The 21,226-nt window shown below is 39.1% G+C and overlaps 1 protein-coding gene across 1 annotated transcript in view; it reads right to left on the bottom strand.

Annotated features, from left to right (window-relative positions):
• Window positions 1–1,388: 1,388 nt before the first annotated feature.
• phgdh (phosphoglycerate dehydrogenase) overlaps window positions 1,389–21,226 on the bottom strand; it is an 89,907-nt gene continuing 70,069 nt past the window's right edge. The window contains exon 12 of the mRNA XM_035409101.1: window positions 1,389–1,830. Coding sequence (XP_035264992.1) covers window positions 1,676–1,830 — 155 coding nt within the window. The 3' untranslated portion in view covers window positions 1,389–1,675. The remainder of the gene's footprint in view (window positions 1,831–21,226) is intronic.

Genomic DNA, 21,226 nt, shown 5'->3' with positions numbered 1-21,226 from the left:
GTTTATTACCAAATACAGTACGTATGCAGGATTGAATCAGTTGTAGTCTCTTCATGTTTAAATTCTCTAATTTTGTCTATGTCGTCAGGTCAAGAGTCAAGAAACCTTTTTCAGCCAATCTTGATTTTCTGTAGGCTTTACGTCATTTGTTGGCCAGATGCTAGGTGGTTTCATGCATTAGGTGGAAACCAGGCTTTACCTCTTCTATATCCTTCTATATACAGACTATGTTCTATTTAAATTCTGTATGTAGATGTGACAGCATGTGTGGGGACAGACTTGCCATTTTGTTGCTTAGTAATGTCTATGAGTAAGTAATACAAGTCAAACCTATGCTGGTTTTTAACCAGGAGATAAATAATTTTGTATTTAAAACACAACAAAATCACCACTCATCTAACCCCTCTCAGTTCAGTTAAGCCATGCCATTGTTGTGAATTCATGATGGACTCGTGCGTTATAATTTTTATTTATATTATTTGAGCAACACCGAGTCACTCGCTCAGTTTTATTTTGTTTAATAAAACTTCAAGATACTGTTGTCATTATTTTTGTAATGGAGCATTTAAGCTATTTAGCTACAGATTTAATGAGAAATGAAAAATGACCCATAATAAACATTTAGGCAATGTTCTAATTCTGACAGAAGAAAATTTGACAAAACTAAATTTTAAAAAAAGTAACATCCCAACTCTGCACCTCTAGCGAAAGAATGTCTTAATTCAGCTCAGCTAATACCGCAACAAAAATGAAAATTTACGTCTGCTACCAACAACAGATGTGATGTCGTCAGAAATAATTTTTAAGTCCAGCCAGTAACGCAGAGTCCTTCTTCAGGAAAGATATCATCCAAGTGACAAGGTGTACCAAGTTGACTTCGACTGGAAACTGGAACTACCACCTCTAAAATGTAAATTCCACTGATAGGCCTCAACAACCATTATCTGCATAGACATTAAGACTTTCAATTGATGATTTAAATTGAATGTCACAGATTACCATTCAAACTTAAAATCAAAAAGGAGAGTATGATCCTTATGGTATTCTGTGGCAATGCTCGGCCGCTGACCGCCTATAGCTCTGGTATTCTGTGTTTCTTCAAGAGGTGATAAAACCCTCCATGAGAGTAGACTCCATGAAACCTCAGATTTGTATACATAAATAAGGTGTGATCGGCGTGGCCTTTAATTGCCTAAATGCATTCCTTTTGTAATGCCTGTGGAGGGAAGAGAGAAACAGGTAGTCAGGTCAAACACAGCAGGCCACTTAATAACAGTATAATACTGCATGGAACATTACAGTTCTCCTTATCAAAAGTGATAATCTAAATCTAAATATCCAACATATAAATGCATTTATCACTAGTAATGTACAGCATGCACATTTGATTGTTGGTCATGTGGGTTTTATTAAATGGGAAATGCAACTTACATACAAACAAGTGACTTCTAAAACTTCTAAAACATGTTTTCAGGTGGCTTGAAAACTTGCGACCTCTATATGTAACAGACATTTCATGTCCAAGTCTAACATGTTCAAAGCTCTAATTAAGCAGTGTGCTCATTAGTGTTCATGGGGAAACTGGTCCAATTCTACATTTTAAAGGTTAGATTTAAACAGTGAGGACTCGGAGAGGGAGTCTTCATAGACTGTCGTGAGATACTCTCTCAGGCGTTTAGACAAAGACCTGTGTGACCTCATTCACCAGAGGCTTCAGAGCTTCAAGGTCCCCCAGAAGAGAGGACAGCCCAATGCAGCACCACTGATCACCATTGTCGGCCACCGATGCACTGAACGACTCTATCACCACACCAGCAGCAGCCAATATACCTGAAGGAAAAAAGGCAAGCAATCTGTAACTGTGATTTAAATATTAGTCTATTGTTTTGTTCATTTGGAGTAGTTTCACCAAAGAGTATTTAACGCCTTCGTGCAATCCCCCTAGTGGTTTGTAGGCCAGCGTTTCAAGACTGCTCAACTCAGACATTCATTGCTCCTGCAATTAAACTACGAGTTGAAAACACAAACTCTGTGTTCTAGCTTTATTAGTACACGACACACAAGTATGCTGAATACAGAGCTTTTAAGCACCACCACTGTCATGCAGGTCATCCATTGAATAAGCACCCCCTCCCTGCAGTCTCATCTGCAACTACACCCCTCACGCATGACACACTGGACAATATTATCTATCTGGGCATTCATAAAAATATTTTTTCACCACTAAAAAATCATATTATGTCATAGAAATAAGATAAACGTAATTGCTAAATTCCATAATTTTTTGGAAAATATTATTATTCTTGAGAACTTCTGAGCATGGCTAAGGCATATGTTTGCTGATAGACCTAGCTTGTTTTCCGGAGTAAGTCAGAAGAGGAGAATGACAACATTGATTCTTTGGAGGTGGAGAATTCCTTTAAACACAGATAAGATTTCATTCTTGATATGTAAGTATTACTGCTATTTTATAATGAGGACATTTCACACTGTAGCATAAGCCTTTGTTGGTTGGTAGCCCAAGTTCACATTTCATGCACCGGATTTGACGTGAAGCTTACACATTTAGGTAAGTGTAACATATTGTGTCAAAATGTTTTTGTATTATTTTTTAATCTGATGTATATTCATGAATATGTTATATGAATGTTATATAAACAAATTTGCTATGGTTAAAAATGCGCCAGCAGGAGGCAAAAGAAATTGCCTGTGGGTGTAGCTTTTTACAAAACAGCTAATAAATCCAAAACGGTTTCATACAAATGAATGAAACTTGGTTTGTCTACTTAGGACAACCCTAAATAATTGGTCTGATTAAACCACAGGCAATGTAGAGCTCAACAAAGTTTCAAAATTGACAAATTCCTTAAAAATCTGTTTTTCTGTAAACATTTGAAACTTGCTACAATAAATAACTCCTTTGCACAGATGAAAACTCTGGGCAATCCTCACCCATTAAGGTGGTGTTCTATTTAAGGCTTTATAGGTCCAGATGTGAGCATTGCAAAGACTTGGGAAATGGCTTAAAGAAAGCACGACACATTTACAATACTTAGATTATATTATATTCATAATTTACAGTGCCTTCGGAAAGTATTCCACATTTTGTTACATTATAGCCTTATTATAAAATGGATTAAATTCATTTTTATTCTCATCAATCTACACACAATACCCCATCATAATGACAAAGCAAAAACAGGTTTTTAGAAACCTTTTGCAAATTTATTAAAAATAAAAAACGGAAATATCAAATTTACATAAGTATTCAGACCCTTTACTCAGTAATTTGTTGAGGCACCTTTGCAGGGATTATGGCCTCGAGTCTTCTAGGGTATGACGCTACAAGCTTGGCACACCAGTATTTAGGGTATCTCCCATTATTCTCTGCAGATCCTCTCAAGCTCTGTCAGGTTGGATGGGGAGCGTTGCTGCTCAGCTATTTTCAGGTCTCTCCAGAGATGTTTGATCGGGCTCTGGCTGGGCCACTCAAGGACATTCACAGACTTGTACAGAAACCACTCCTGTGTTGTCCTGGCCTCAATCCTGACTAGTCTCCCAGTTCCTGCCACTGAAAAATATCCCCACAGCATGATGCTGCACAACCATGCTTCACCGTAGAGATGTATTGGCCAGGCGATGAGTGGGGTGCCTGGTTTCCTCCAGACGTGACGCTTGGCATTGTGGCCAAAGAGTTAAATATTTGTTTCATCAGACCAGAGAATCTTGTTTCTCATGGTCTGGGATTCCTTTGGTGCCTTTTGGAGAAGTTTCCGTCTGGCGACTCTACCATAAAGGCCTAATTGGTGGAATGGTGCAGAGATGGTTGTCCTTCTGGAAGGTTCTCCCATTTCCACAGAGGAACTCTGGAGCTCTGTCAGAGTGGCCATCGGGTTCTTGGTCACCTCCCTGACCAAGGCCCTTCTCCCCCAATTGCTCAGTTTGGCCGGGTGGCCATCTAGAAGAGTCTGGTGTTTCCAAACCTTATCCATTTAAGAATGATAGAGGCCACTATGTTCTTTGAGACTTCAATGCTGAAGAAATCTTTTTGTACCCTTCCCCAGATCTGTACCTCGACACAATCCTGTCTTGGAAATCTACAGGCAATTTCTTCGACTTCATGGCTTGGTTTTTGCTCTGGCATGCACTGTCAACTGTGGGATAGACCTTATATAGACACGTGTGTGCCTTTCCAAATCATGTCCAATCAATTGAATTTACTACAGGTGGACTCCAGTCAAGTTGTAGAAACATCTCAAGTATGATCAATGGAAACAGGATGAACCAGAACTCAATTTTGAGTGTCATAGCAAAGGGTCAGGATAATTATGTAAATGTGATATTTCAGTTTTTTATTTTTAATAAATTTGCTAAAATTTCTAAAAGCCTGTTTTCACTTTGTCATTATGGGGTATTGTGTGTAGATTGATGAGAATAAAAATGAATTTAATCCATTTTAGAATAAGGCTGTAAAGTAACAAAATGTGGAAAAAGTAAAGGGGTCTGAATAGTTTCTGAAGGCACTTTAGGTAGAAATAAAGTGCCAAAGATGCAGTTATCTTGGTGAAAATGCAAAAATGAAATTTTCTCCTTCAATTTGGCCTGGATCATAAACTCCTTGACCACAAGTATGGAAATGTGACGGTGATATGCGGAACTACTAAAAATCTGTGTACCCTGGAGCCCCTTAGTGGCTCCAAATATATCAATTTTTTTTTATTTTTATCAAATGTCAAAATTTTGCATTTCTGTAAGTCATAACATAATCATATTTTTCACTATAAATAACTGTCCAAAACCTCTCCAAAAATTAATAAAACGCCTTTTTTCCATTATAAAGCATATGAATTTGCCCCTTATGGTGGGTTAAGATGAAACATTGACATCACATAGAAAAATAATGGAAAAACATTGTGGCACACTGTGGTACACATACCTACATTTGTAATAATTCAGTCTTGTATGTTTATCTGCACTCCACAGAATATAATCTTTGTTGCATGGAGACGGGACAAGATATTACAAATTTTATTATTTATGATCAAGGGAAATTTTACACTCATCTAGCACATATCAGCACACCGTAAATCAGAGTATTTTCCATGTCCTAAGAGGCAAATATAGCCAATGGAGATACCAATACCTCACATTATGCACAATAACATAGAAATAAAATAATATTCCACCATTGGAAAAATGTTGCTGATATTCTAGGTTCAGGGACAATCGGTACATCAAACATGACACATGACTGAGCCACCTATGAATGCATACACTACAGTATTTGAAATCCCCGCATTAAAGAACAGCGCAAATCTCTTGAAAGACACTCAAATGTGAGCAGTATGAATTCTAACAAAACAGGCCAATATGAGCCACTACACTATGTTGACCCTACTCAAGGAACGCTAACATTGCCCATATGCAAACAATTAGGCCTGTTATTTAGTCCCAATACAAAGATTCTGAGCATCATTAGCGAAGGCTAACAGTTGTCTCTTATGGCCAATGTAAATATAACAACATAAAAAATGACATAATTGAAATGCTACAAGCAATATACATTTTTATGTATCCTGGCTAGACTTCATGCTTCCCCTTCCTCTTCTGACCCACTTCACAGAAATTTTGCTTTAGCCATACTAATGAGTTGGCAAAAATGAGTAAAATCTTCTAATAACCAATGGGAAAAAAATAATTATACTGCAACAAGTGTTTATATATTACTGTGTAATGTTATGGTTTACTGCACAGCACTGTGATGAAGCCAAAGTTCAAGCTGTTGCACTCGGCTCTGAGGCCTTCTAAAACACATTTTTTTCTGTGACTGACAATACATCTGTCCACTCCAGTGGACGTTATACGCCAAAGGGTATATGCTGCCTATTGGGCCTATATTTAGATTCCGCCTTATTTTGTGTGTTTTATTTTAAATTATGATATAATTTACACTCAAATGGTTTTATTAAACAGCAATATTAAATTGCCTTCAGATTTTATAATTTATTTCAATTCTTACAGTCTGTATTTATTAGGTCACATAAAAGTGTAGGCCTACAATACCAGTCAAAAGTTTGGACAAAACAATGCACCCCCCCCCTCCCAATGAGCTTACACACTTTTGAATGCAATCCACTTAAGATTATCTGCTTATATAAGTACATATATCATATAATTAAATATTAATTGTTTATAGACAAGTTTAAACAGTTTAAAACATTTTTAATAATGAAAATGGTTTAAGCAGGTGTGTCCAAACTTTTGACTGGTACTGTATACGAGGACAGGGATGTGTGTGCATAGGCGGTTTTACCATAGGTCATAGATTACATTACATTACATTACATTACATTACATTACAGGCATTTAGCAGACGCTCTTATCCAGAGCGACTTACACAACGTTTTACATAGCACTTTACATTGTATCCATTTATACAGCTGGATATATACTGAAGCAATGCAGGTTAAGTACCTTGCTCAAGGGTACAACGGCAGTGTCCTTACTCGGGAATCGAACCTGCGACCTTTCGGTTACAAGCGCAGTTCCTTACCCACTGTGCCACACTCCAAATTCATTTGGCAGACGCTTTTATCCAAAGCGACGTACAAAAAAAGTGCATTTCATGGTCGTAAACAACTGCTGAACACGGGTTCAGTAAGGTACGATACTTATTTTGTACAGCTATTTCTAGCCGAGAACAGTGAACACTATTCTGGCCTAACATCTGCAAAGCCAACTAGGCAGAAGAATAAGCTACAGTATTAGGACAAATACAAATTACCAAGAAGTGCAGAGATGGGGAAACATGTAACAAGTGACAGGAAAAAGGTTTTTTTTTTTTTTTTTATATTATGAAAGAGTGAAATATACAGCGTGGTGGTGGTTAGTCTAGGTATAGTCTGAAGAGATGAGTCTTCAGGCCACGGCGGAAGATGGGTAGTGAGGGGGAGGTTCGGAGAGGGACGGGGAGTTCGTTCCACCACTGGGGAGCTAGGGTGGAGAAGCTCTGTGATCCCTTTGGGCGGGTGGGAGGGGATTGCTTGGGGCCTCATCTGCCAAAGGGCCCTTGTGAATTTGTGTTTCCTTTTTTTTTTTTTTTTTTTTTAATTTATAAAACATTTTTCCTTTCATGTCACTCCAAATGAATGATAATGTGTAATAGATAAAAAATAAATCTATCTACATGTAAATGTGGGCCAATCCAATTAGATATCTATATTTACCAATATTTATTATCACCCACATTTCACATTTAATGGACTATTCCACCTTGACCTCCCTGCATTTGCGCTTAATCAATGACGTAGAAATTCGAGTTTCCATCAGAGGCAGAGTCACTATGTTACCGTGAAGCGTTTTCAAAGTGGATTTGAGAAGAGAAAGAAGAAGGAAGATGCCCAGTTTAAGGAAAGTTTGCCTAAACGGACGAAATTCTTTAATAAAACAGCCAGGGACTCCACAACGGAGGAGCAACAAGTAGAGTGAGAGCACCTATTATCGACCACCCTAACCGCTAGTGTATTTACTTCGTATTTATTAGAACTGGACATTGATACCTATTTAAATGTAAGTCCTGTAAAATTACACATAATAAACTGTCTAAATGTAAAAAACCAACTTCATACATATACATTTAGTAACATTAATACAGCCTTATTTACTATATCAACTTTAAGACAAGCAACACGCTCGGAATTATCTCATCGCGACCCGTTAAATCCAATGACGCAGACGTTGCTTCATAATTTCAAACTGCTTTCCAAATGGCTATTTTGCGTCCTGTGACTTGAGTTACAACAGTGAATATGCACGGATTCCTAGACATGCTGATAGCGGCCACCCTTTCTCATATTAACCTAAAATACGCAAGACAGGACACTTATACAGTATGCTAGCAAATGTAAGTTCCATTCATTTATATGGGGTGGTCGATATACGTCCCCTTAGCAACCAAAAGCTAGCGCTAGACCACCTCTGAGTTATTTGCCGGCACATAAAAAAATCACGATAGTACTTTATAAAAATAACCACTGGAGGATAACGAGGACATTTTTCCTACATAACTAGGTACAGGTTGCTACCGATATTTCGCCTATTTTTTCATATATAGTTGCAAATCAGTTTATGTTTTCCTGTCTGTCGAACGAAGTTGGTTGATAATAGGTGCTCTCACTCTAGCTGATGTTACAACAGGTGTAATGTTAGTTGAAGAAGCTGAGCTAGCTAACGTTAGTAGCCTTACTGCTGCCTCAGCCTGTTGTGCACCCACCGCACCTACTACAACTTCTAGCGCTGTGTCTGCTGGTTGCGGTGAACCAGCTACAGTTTGGGAGGAAAGTGTCAGAGGTGACACCGACAGACAGCAGCAGCCCACCACAAACCAGACACTCGCTCGGACTGGGACTTTTACCCCTAGAGAACAGTGGATGTTCAAATGCTTTATCGAAAAGCATGCACTATACATTTGTCTTGAAAGAATTATACTTATAATCTTTTTCTTGCCATATTGTCTTCTTCTAACTGACTGAAGGTCATTTGAAGTTCTTCAGTTAGAATTCTCATTTGGGTCTGTCCTTTAGTTCTGTGGCTTTGTTAACTGAAAAGAGCTGCCTCCAAATAGTTTTTGTTCACTAGCTATGATTGCGTTAAGCAAAATGGAGAAGGGCCTCACATTGGTCTTTGCCTGGGGCCTCCAAATCACTAATCACTGTGCATGATTGCGTTCGAGTGTGTGGTGGGAGGGTGTGTGTGTTTGTGTGTGTATTTGTGCTCATCTGTGTATGAATAGCCCCTTTCAAACCCATAGTTACGCTTAGCTTTACAGTGGCGTCATTACAGTGTAATTACACTCACTGCAATAACTTATACCCCTAAAATATCGTGTTTTCTTTCAGGGAGACTTTAGGCTAGTCAGACAGAGCTACAGGGTGACTGAGGTGGTGGCGGTGGCGCTGCGAAACTCCGTAAGCGTTTCTGTTTTTAACTCGTACTTTGGTTGCAGTAGCACTGAATGTCTGAGTTCACCAATCTCGGCACGCCGGCGTGCCGACCACTAGGGGCTTTGCGCTAAGAGGTTAATAAAGGTTAATCCAACAGGTCACTCTCCCTATCAATGCTTTCAGCGAATTTAACTAATAATTGATATGTTTGATAATAATTAAATTAAATCGGCTAAATTTATTTTACATGTTAGATTGTGTACGGTATTCAGTGCCGGATGACAAACAAGGGTGTTAGGGGTAAAACCAGCAGGATTCAGAAAATTAAACGTACTTTACTGAATCCTTACTTCCCCAACATAACACAGAATAAATCTGCCTCAAGGAACCATTAGCATACCATTATGGATTTACTGCCATTTTTAATAAAAAAAAATAAAAAAACTTAACTCAGGGTCCACTTCATTATGGATACCTGCACGTTAACAGCCAATATTAACAGCCAACATCTCCAAACAGCAAATCAAGTGGCTACAACTGTATATAATATATATATATACACACACACACAGTTGAGACCAAAAGTTTACATACACCTAGGCTAAAGACATTCAAACTCAATTTTTCACAACTCCACACATTTCATGTTACCATACATTTCCTGTGTCAATTAGGGTATGTACTTTATTTCCATACGAGGTCATTTCAAATTAATGGCTAAGAGACAGATTTATTTCAGCTTTTATATACTATATCAGATTGTCAGTGGGTCAAAAGTTTACATACACTTTGTTAGTATTTGGTGGCATTGCCTTTTAATTGCTTAACCTGAATCAAACACTTGGGTAACCTTCCACAAGCTTCTCACAATCCTTTTCTGGAATTTTTGCCCATTCCTCCTGACAGAACTGGTGTAACTCAGTCAGGTTTGTGGGCCTCCTTGCTCAGACACGCTTTTTCAGTTCAGTCTACAAATTTTGCGTCCTCCGCCCCCTCTGCGTCCTCCGCCCCGTTTCTCCACATTTTCTCTCCTCTCAGACACTGAAGTCTCCCAGCTTCTGCTCACCCACCGCCCTACCACCTGCGCCCTCGACCCTATCCCCTCATCTCTCCTTCAAGCAATCACACAAGACATCCTCCCTTTTGTCGCCTCCCTTGTGAACTCATCCCTATCTTCTGGATGTTTCCCCTCATCCTTCAAGAAGGCCCACATCACCCCACTGCTGAAGAAACCCACACTAGATCCTTCAGTCATTCAGAACTACCGCCCGGTATCTCTCCTCCCTTTCCTATCCAAAACACTTGAACGTGCTGCATCTAACCAGCTCTCTGCTTTCTTCTCTGAGAACAACCTGCTTGATCCCCACCAGTCTGGCTTCAGGCCTGGCCACTCGACTGAGACTGCACTCCTCTCGGTCAGTGAGTCACTCCATGCCGCACGAACAGCCTCCCTCTCCTCTGTCCTGATTCTTCTAGACCTCTCCGCTGCATTTGACACTGTGGACCACTCTACCCTCCTGTCCTCCCTGGCAGCAACAGGGATCCGCGGCACAGTCCTTGACTGGATTGAGTCCTACCTCTCTGACCGCTCCTTCCAGGTTGCCTGGGCGGGTAAGGTATCACCACCCCGTCCCCTCACCACCGGAGTTCCCCAGGGCTCAGTCCTTGGTCCCCTTCTCTTCTCCATGTACACCAGATCCCTTGGCCCTGTGATATCTGCCCATGGCTTGTCCTATCATTCCTATGCCGACGACACGCAACTCTTTCTCTCCTTCTCCCCATCGGACACACAGGTCCCTGCCCGCATCTCCGCTTGCCTGAGGGACATACAGAGCTGGATGGACAATCACCACCTGAAGCTCAACCCGGGAAAGACGGAGCTAATCTTTATTCCTGCTCTAACCTCTCCCCTCCTCGACTTTTCCATTTCCTTAGGGGACACCGTAGTGACATCATCACCCTGCGCCAAGAATCTCGGAGTGATGATGGACAACAGGCTGTCCCTCTCCAACAACATTGCAGCAGTAACCCGGGCATGCAGATTTTTCCTATACAACATCCGCAGAATCCGCCCCTTTCTCACCACCTACTCAACCCAGCTCCTGGTCCAAGCAATGGTTCTATCCCGCCTGGACTACTGCAACTCTCTTCTGGCTGGACTACCGGCATCTGCCACCAGACCCCTGCAGCTCATTCAGAATGCTGCGGCTCGTCTGGTCTTCAACCTCCCCAGACACTCCCACGTAACTCCCCTGCTCACTACCCTCCACTGGCTGCCTGTTATAGCTCGCATCAAATTCAAAACATTGGTCCTAGCATACCAGGCAGTCAAGGGATCAGCCCCAGCATACCTTCACAAGATATTCAAACCCTACATGCCAGCCAGATCCCTCCGTTCTGCTACCTCAGGACGCCTAGCACCTCCCCCTCTTCGCACCTGCACTTCCAGAACTCGTCGCCTGTCTGTTCTGGCCCCACGATGGTGGAATGACCTCCCTGTGGAGGTCAGAACAGCTGAGACTGTGACCCATTTCAAACGACGACTGAAGACCCACCTCTTCAGGCTGCACCTCTCCCCATCCCTCCCTTCCCCCCTGTAAATGACTAAACTTAGGGTTGTAACTAGGCAGCTGTTTCATAGGTGACTTAGTTGATGCGTCTGTCTCAACGACTACTTGTATTTTTATTTATTTTTATTTTTCCATAGATTGCGTTGTTGCCGTTCTCGTTGTTAATGTTAATCAGTTTAACCATCAGGGTCCAAGTTGAACTATGCAGTTGTTCCCTGTACTTGGACCGGTACTTCTCTCTAGGGGTTTCGTCATACTTGTTCCTGGTTATGGTTATACACTTTGTTGTACGTCGCTCTGGATAAGAGCGTCTGCCAAATGCCTGTAATGTAATGTAATTCAAGTCAGGCCACTCCAATACTTTCACTTTGTTGTCTTTAAGCCATTTTGTTACAACTTTGGAGGTACGCTTAGGATCACTGTCCTGCTGGAAGACCCAGTTGCGACCAAGTTTTAGCTTTCTAGCTGATGTCTTGGTGTTGTTTCAGTATTTCCAGATGATCCTCCTTCCTCATCATGCCATCTATTTTCTGAAGTGGACCAGTCCCTTTTCCAGCAAAACACCCCCACAACATTATGCTGCCACCCCTATGCTTCACAGTTGGGATGATGTTCTTCGGATTAAAAGCCTCACCCTTTTCCTCTATACATAGCGATGATCATTATGGCCAAACAGTTCAATTTTTGTTTCATCTGACCACAGAACACTCTTCCAAAAGGCATTCTGGTTTTTTTATGCCCCTTACAATTTTTTTAAGCAAATCCAACATTTGTATTTAGGTACTAGACCAAACTATTTCTTTCTTCAGTCTACTCAATAATACTGCATACAACCACTAGCCAACATTTTGTGCACGTGTGTGTACTACACTTCATTTATTGACTACAAAAATCCCAGTTTACTTTTAAAAACCCCATTGTCCATCGGATATTCAAAGCAAAACCTAAAATGGATCACATCGTGTCACCAACACAATTTCCTTGCGCCAATTGCACTGTCAATATTCATTACTATCACTTACAATATAAGCTAAATTGTATGGAAACCTGTATTGGCATAACAGTACATTCATTTCACCAATATATCTGGACAAAATCCCAGCTTTTACATTCACACCATTACTAGTCGGATATTAAAAGCGACATTGCCTGACTAAAATGGACACGATTTATCATGTTACCACAACTGCTCTGCCCCATATAAAATACAAGTAATCATGTTGCTGTCATGTAATATTGGGCTTTTAAGCGACCATACCACAAATTAATGGACACGCTTAATGTAACAAAGATCTGAACAGCAGCACATTGGCCACATTTCACGTCAATCAAGCATACCTGTCTGTCAGGCAGAAGCCATAGGGAATGGGATGAAAATGGCAAGAATTGCAATTTCTTTAAAACGACACGGCAGTCTACCAGCATGGCTTCTGCGATCGACGTATTGGCCACCCGTGACAGTACACTTTCATTTCTTTGTCATTCACGGGCAAGGAAAAATTCTTTCATCCATGCATATGTGTTTTCTTCATCTAGAATATCTGTTACCATGCATGTATGTATAGTATGTCTCTTGTAGCCTACATTTATATATTAAATCCTATTATAGTTTGAATCAGAACATTGTGTTCAGATGGTAAGATTAAGAATACACATGGCCAAATTACTTGAAAGAATTTAAGAAACATTGGGCAGCATGTCTATGGAATACAGCTTGATTAATTTGTGTGAGCTAAGATAGCCAATGTTGTTTCATGTAACTTGGCACAATTTTGATATCAATATTTTTAATGGCAGGTGTGGATTTGAAGTAATGACTAATAATAATTTGTATTTGTGAGTAACTGCCATTTTGTATGTTGAAAACACATTTTTCATAAGATTGGTATTTTCAGGACGAGAGGTGAGGAGTGCACTGTGCAAAACCTGTGTCGCACCTGGACACAGGGCTGGGTTATAGTGAATATATTATCAGTGGGTGTGGTGCAGCTGAATTTATTAATAGCCAATTAATGACCTCGTTTCATTCCCTGCACCATGCCAGCCATGCTGCCAATTTCCGCAGTCTATCACTGCAATGGAAGAGCAAAATAATGACATAATGACATACTAATCAGATGTTTCTCACAAGACGTTCTTTTGCAACAGGTGCAGAGTAAGGCTGTCACGTTTTTTCTTCCGCCAGAATTAGAACATTGCCTAAAAATATGGGTTGTCACATCTACAGTATTGGCCAAAAGTATTCGGCCTGTGGTTTAAAAAAAAAAAAAAAAAAACACGCTAGGTTGAGAAGAATTCTCTTAATTTATGCACATATGTTCAATAACAAACCAAAATACAAACATTTTTTTGTCCATTTCTACCTACAATAACACAAAAAAGGGTTCTATTTAAAAATAATCTTCCACAATCCTTTCTTTAATATATCCTTCTTTGCCTTCAATTACAATTAAGAAGAAGAAGAAGTTGGATGTGGCGGTCCTAGGCTGGCGTGGTTACACGTGGTCTGCGGTTGTGAGACCTGTTGGACGAACTTCCAAAATCTCTCAAATGACGCTGGAGGCGGCTTATGGTAGAGAAATGAACACCCATTACTCTGGTAACAGCCCTACAGGACATTCCTGCAGTCAGAATGCCAATTGCATGATCTCTTAACTCTTGAGGCATCTGTGACATGGAAAAAACTTTAGGTTGACCTTTTATTGACCCCATCATAAGGAACACCTGTGTATTGATCATGGCTTTTAATCAGCATCTTGATACGCCACAACTGTGCAGGGGATGGATTATCTTGACAAAGGAGAAATGCTAGCTAACAGTGATATAAACAACATTGTGGGCAAAATTTGAGAGAAATTGTGCACATAGAACAAATCTTTGAGGTATTATTTAAACGCATTAGAAATGGCTGCAAAATAAAGGTGTTACGTTTATATTTTTGTTCAGTGTAAAATAGGCATTAAAGATGCACAAAATAAGGCTTAGCAGGGCCAAGTAAACATAATCATGGTAAGAAGGTTATTCCCAGCGAGAAATTGCAAAGAAGCTTCAGATTTCTAGGTGCAGTGTTCAGTACACACTCAAAAGGATCCAGCTGAAGGGCTGAAGACCAGGAAGATCAAGTTCAGTTCACATTTAAAATTTTTCTGTTATTGTAGGAGGAAGTTTATACTTTGGTTTCTAATTCAATTAATGTGCATAAATTAACCTAATTATTTTCTACCTAAAGTTAAAAAAACAAAAATTAAAAAAAACAAGTGGCCGAATATTTTTGGCCTGTACCGTACATATAATTCCGATGAGCTGCCAAAATTGCATTGCGCCATGCGATATTGACTGACCCATCCCACTTAGGTGCACTGCGAGCCATGAAATTACCAAACCGCTCAGGCATGTGAAAATATATGGCGAAAATTCCATTTCGCCAGTGCGACAGCTCACAAGATTCCATGCGCCAGGCAGAAAATAGAGCCTAATGTATTGACCGACAAAGGTATTACATAAGATAAGTATAACTCCCTTAGATCTATACTCATTACTTTTGGCAATATGTCCCAGCATCCTGTTGGCTCTTTTTTTTTTTTACTGCTATGGCACAGTGCCTAGAACCTGAAAGACTTTGAACAACTATTACTCCCAAGTCTTTCAAATTGAGAACATTATATATAAATATATAACAGCATAAGTCGTGCTATAATAAAAATACTGAGTAACCTCCAAAAGGTTAGTCAGGCATGATCTTCCCTTGCGAAAACCATGTCAGCAATCCCTTAGGATGTTGTTATTTTCTAAAAATAATGTATCTAATGATTGATTCCATTATTTTACATGTGATGTAAGTCTCTAATGATAGATTCCAGTATTTTACATGTGATGCAAGTTAAACTGATAGGCCTGTTTGTAGTTTCCCAGATTGGTATGGTCCCCTTTCCTATACATTATTATTCAATTACTTTACTTCGGTCGTCCAGTATTTCTCAGGTTTCTAAAGACTGTCTAAAAATACCTAAAAGGAAATATTATGCTCACACCAAAATTAAAAGGTCCCAAGAATTTATTGAATTAACAATGCAACATTTCAGTCGCAAAGACCATCTTCAGGCACCAAGGCAGCAAGGTGACCTGTACAAAATGAGTATTGTACCTTATCGGACCTGTGTTTTGTAGTTGTTCCAATGACCTGCACTTTTGAATGTTACTCTGGATAAAAGCATCTGCCAAATAAATGTAATGAAATGTAATGTGACCGCAACGTTGCGTTGTCCATTCAATAAATTCTTTAGAGCTTTTCATTTCAGTGTACGGATAATTTTTTCCTTTCTGGAGTTTACCTTTTTTTAATCCTTCACCTGAACCAAATTGGGCTGGATGTGCACACTAATATCTTTCTGTTGTACGTCTAAAAATACCTGCCAGTGATTTAAAGATGATTTCACCTAACTCTTTGTGTACCCTTGAGTAAATGCCATCAGGGCCTATTTGTCTTTAGTTTATGTCATTCCCCTAGCACTTCTTTATCTCCAATCTCGATATCTGCTAAGACATTCTGAGTATTGAATATATTAGTAACCACCACTCTGGTAAAACTCTCAACAAAGCAACGATTTAAGCCATCAGCAATATCCTTATTCTTATACAGCAAAGCTCCTTCTTTATTCTTTATTCTTATTTTAAACTGTGCTTAATCTCCTCCTTACTTAAATTTTCCTACTGCAGTATTGAAATAAATGTTTATGGTTACTTTTTACAAAATGGGAAATTTGTGTTTCAAAGGGCTTTTTAACTACCTTTAGTTTTTTTAAACCTTAGCACACATATTACAATATTCAGCCTATTCTCAGCCTATGTTCAATATTCTCAGTACCGTTGTATAAGGTATACAAAGTTTATTCTGTTTACTCAAACTGTTCTGTATAGCTTTATTCACCCACTGTGAAGACTGCATTTCCAACTTGGTTTTCCTTACCTATGAAATGAATTTACACTGTTCAACAAGCACAACCCTTTTGAACGTGCCCCACTTACCATGCATAGTCATAGAAGCTGGACCCAGTCTATATTACCTAAATTTGCCGGCATCTTGTTAAACCTGACTCATCTAAAACAGTGGTCTCCAACCCTGGTCCTGGAGAGCTACAGGGTCTGCGGGTTTTTGTTTTCACCTTAAAATCAGCACCTAATTGAGACCCAAGACACCAGGTGAGTTGAGTTAACTGTGTAATCAACTGCTCTAATTGATTTCAAGTGCAGAGTCACTATGAAAACCAGCAGACCCTGGGCTCTCCAGGGCCAGGATTGGAGACCACTGATCTAAAACGTAAAATTCTGGCTGTTCAAAATTAACTGTGGAATGATCACTTGTCCCAAGTGGCTCCATTACCTATATTCTGCAACTTCTGTCAGGATCATTACATAGCACCAGTTCATGAACTGACTATTTCCTGTAGGCTGATTGACATACTGTGCCAAAAATTGGTCATTTATAACATTTAAAAATTCTTCACTTTTTCCTTGCCCTGTCATCAATAGAGTGTTACAGTTTGTCGTCCTAAAACCCAGAAGTAAGATTGTATTTTTGAGCCATGGGTTCCCTCGTCAGATTTCCAATGCAGTTTTATCATAGTGATTTATTTTTCTGCTGAAAATAAGGTCTGTGGTGAACGTAAGGCTAAGAGAGCTTCACGTTTTGTTCTACGAGATAAATTACACCCATTAATATTACCACCATGGATTTCAAAGCTGTTATGTGCTTTTAAAAAGCAAGTTGCTAACAAGTTGTGATATTGAAACTACAACACCGGTCGCATTGTGGCAAACGTCACTCTAGTTTCCATACTAGCCCGCCTGTACGCGACAGCCGTTGTAGTTTTAATATAGCGACTTGTTAGCAACTTACTTTTTTAAAGCAAATAACTGCTTTGAAATTCACCGATGAGATATTAATGGGTGTAATTTATCACGTAGAACAAAATGTGAAACTGTCTTAGGCTTACGTAAACCACAGACCTTATAAAAAGACACCATCTCTGTAACACTCTATTCCCAATTAATAGTGGGTTAACTGAAGTCACCCATAATAATAGTCTCACCTACCAGACAAACTCGTATTATTTTTCCAAAGTATATATACTGTATACTCCCGGGCAAAAAAATGGGCCAAGCCCAAAATGGCAAAAAATTAAGCTTTTAATGGTCTTATTTGCATTGTTTCTCCTGAATAATTTTCCTGTTGAACTCAATGGAAAAAATATTCAGGAGAAACAATGCTTGTAGTATCTACTGCATATCTGGCAGCAGCACGGTGGTTTGAGGCTCATTTGATACCTTGGACCCTTGATGACTTAAAGGCATTTGTTCCATACTTTATCAGCATAATTTACAGCTGAATCTAGTCCCACCCCCCCCAATTCCCATAGGGATCCATTCAAAGAGTTTTTGTATCACTTGTAGGACAACCTGAAAATAAGATATCCAGACTCTGATGATGTTGATAGGTCACAGACATCAGGAAGTCATGGTATGCAAATGATATGCAACCAAATAGAAAAACATGACTCTTTTATTTGACATTATGTTAATTTGTCTACTGTATAAGTGCATTTGTTTAATTCTGCTAATTTTCTGACCAATGATTTGTTGTTAAGACCATTAAAAGCTTAATATTTTGCCATTTTGGCCTTGGCTCATTTTTTTGCCCAGAAGTGTATTTGCTCTACAGTCTGAAGTTGGCGGTCAGTAGCATACTCCTATATTAACCCCTTGATGCAAGCCCCCTTGTGGTCTGCATGCCTAGATTGCTCAACTCTGACATTCATTGCTCAGTGGTCATTTATAGTCATGAACAATACGTTTGAGAAATAAACACACATTTAAAAAGTGGTGGTAGGTATTTACAATGGCCACGTGCAAAACCCCCCTTCCATTTTATGCCACTGTAACTCCTGTTAGTTTGTTCATATTTGAATGATAACTGTTTTGTCGTGTAGAGGACAGTACAAGCTTTCCAACTGCATATGGAATGTTTCATTTTCATTTTATTACAAACTGTGAGAGCTCCGTGTATCTTCGTGAGTGCTTTTTTTCAGCATAATGTTGTGTATTCCACTGTAATATTACGCAGTAAAATACAAGCACTCATTGCGGTGTAATTGTGTTTCTCCAATTGGTTTTTGAAAGTTTTTACTAATTTTGTCAACTCATCAGCATGGCTAAAGAAATTCTTTGTTGAGTGAGAGTTTTAATTATTTTAATGGAAAACCAAATACTTTTCCAAATAGTATTTAAACAAGACCAGGTTAAAACCTAGTATATGGCTGGACCTAACACACGTGATCCGGCCGACTAATGGTGTAACTTCATCACTCACTCAGTCATTCACTTAGTCAGTCACAGACATTCGCGTTTGTAGGGCTGGCCCTGCTGCTGCGGTCCAGCCAAAAATACATTCCTTTAAGTAAATACTTTCCTGGGAAACCAAATACTTTTTCAAATAGTATTTAGAGCCTTTTATACATTAAATACATTAAAATACAACTTTAAAATATTTTGAAATATTTCTGTGATAGACAACAGAAATGACTGAGCCAGCAAAAAAGTAGGCTTCATACTGAAGGGGGTAACCCAGAGTTCTTTGTACAATCTTTGTGAGTGGCCCTTAATGTGATGTGTGAGAGTTATAATACTGAGCACGGTCGGCGGTAGCTATGGGCAGGGGTGGGCTCAGCCCACCCAAACGGGCGTCTTGCCCACCCAATCAAAAGTTAAGAAAAAAAATGTTAAAAAAATTTTTTTGTTCAGCCAATGGAAAAATAGCACAGAAAATACCAGTACCGTTTCTAACTTCTGATTGGGTGGGCAGCCACGGGTTGAAACAGCTACTTTCTCTGATGCAGTGTACTGCCAGTTGATTTAATTAGCGGTATTAAAGAGCATATTGCAAATTGGAGACCCCAGTGAATCAATGTGTAGGAAAATGATGTAGGAACTAGATGTTCATAAAAATATACTTATATATACACACTAGTGACTTCTGGAGTCGTTTTTTTTTGTGAGAGAATTTTACTTCGGCATCTAAAAAACGCCAACCCAGAAGTGACGTAACAGAAGGGAGAGCGGTCAAGTTGAACAATAAGAAGAATGGATCTCAATGCTAGTTTTGACACAAGAGGTTATAAATGTTTATGCAAACGCATATGACGGACCACAGCCTTACCATTATGAGGCGTCCAAGAGACCAGGCACAGACCAGGGTTACAAGGAATAACGGTCAGAGGAGAGAAATTGAGTTGTGGTGTGAGGAGAACCAGTGGAGAACTGGGCAGGTGTCTTGGTGAGTGACCAGCGTTAGCTTATAGATATTTCCACATTGTATAATACCACTAACCTATTTAAAGACACTCAATTTCTAAAATAACGTATATAACTGAAATAATTTGAGCAGTAATACTTACATAGCAATATAACATTTTATCTGTGTTCAGTAGATGGAGACAGAGACAGTAAATCAGTGACACAGTCCTATCCGCTTCTGTTTCGCTCCAGAAAACGATGTCAGCTAGGCTATCAGCAAACAAATGGCTTAGCTATGCCCAGACTCAATAATAATAGTATTTTCCAAGAAATTAAGAAAAATCGTTGACAACGTTTCGTTAGGTGCAGCGTCTTTTAATGCTACCACAGAGTGTGCGTAAATGAATGTGATGATTAGAAAAAAATTGGTTTCGCTGACCTATAAAACACTATTCCAAAAGCAAAAATAGACATGTTATACATCGTTAGAAAGCTTATACTCCCACCTACTGAATAAATCAATTGTCAATCAAGCCAGACCGTACTAAAAAGGGCGACAACGCCGTAATATTCATAATCTTCCAAAATTATGAATATAAACTAATCTGCATTAGTATTGTAAATTGTACAAATGTCCTGCTTCATTTAAGCCATTTTTCAAGTCTCTGTGGTGTTCACATCTGGAGTTATAAGGCTTTAAATAGGGTACCCCCTAAATGGGCAAGGATTGGCAAGATTTGGCATGTGCGCTAAGGGGTTAAACAACCTATGCGCTGTCTCTAACAGACAGCAGCCTAAATGCCTGTACATGTTTTTGCATGGGGGGATTCTTCAGGTAAAGCTGCTTGCCAGTTTATTTGTACCCATGCAATATTTTTAAAGTTAGTGGCCTTTTACTGTATTTCCTCTTTTTTGTGGTCAGAGTGTTCAAAAGCCATATGTATAGTTCCATCTTTTACCTTTTGTAAGGTTAGACACTGATAAAATAGAATTCAGTTGTGCGTATTCACTACCAATTAAGAGTGGAAATCGGTAAAATTGGACAGGGGCCCTCAGCAGTCACTTGACGCGTTCTCATCAAAATATTGTTCTCTAATTAGACAAAATGCTAAACTTTCAGAGCTGGTTTTCACATATCTAGTGCTTTTCAAGTCGTTCAACAGCTTGGTGCAATTGTGCATGTTGCACCACTGGCCTTATGTTGTGAAACTATTTTCAAATAATTCCATTAAATCAAACACTTCGTATTTGAAAATTGAGTATTTTAAATGTTTTTTAAAACATATTTGACAGTAACTGCAAATACATGCAAATGCTCCTTAAATGTATTTTCAAATACATTTTGTAATTTAAATACTCAGTATTTGTAAATGCTGAATTTCAAATAATTTCTAAAAAATTTTTTAAAAGTAATTAAAATACTTT

This window comes from Anguilla anguilla, chromosome 3 (assembly GCF_013347855.1).
Source record: "Anguilla anguilla isolate fAngAng1 chromosome 3, fAngAng1.pri, whole genome shotgun sequence".
In the NCBI taxonomy this organism is placed as follows: Eukaryota; Metazoa; Chordata; class Actinopteri; order Anguilliformes; family Anguillidae; genus Anguilla; species Anguilla anguilla.
The sequence above is the reverse complement of the archived record's forward strand: the minus strand, read 5'-3'. Positions and strand labels throughout refer to the sequence as shown.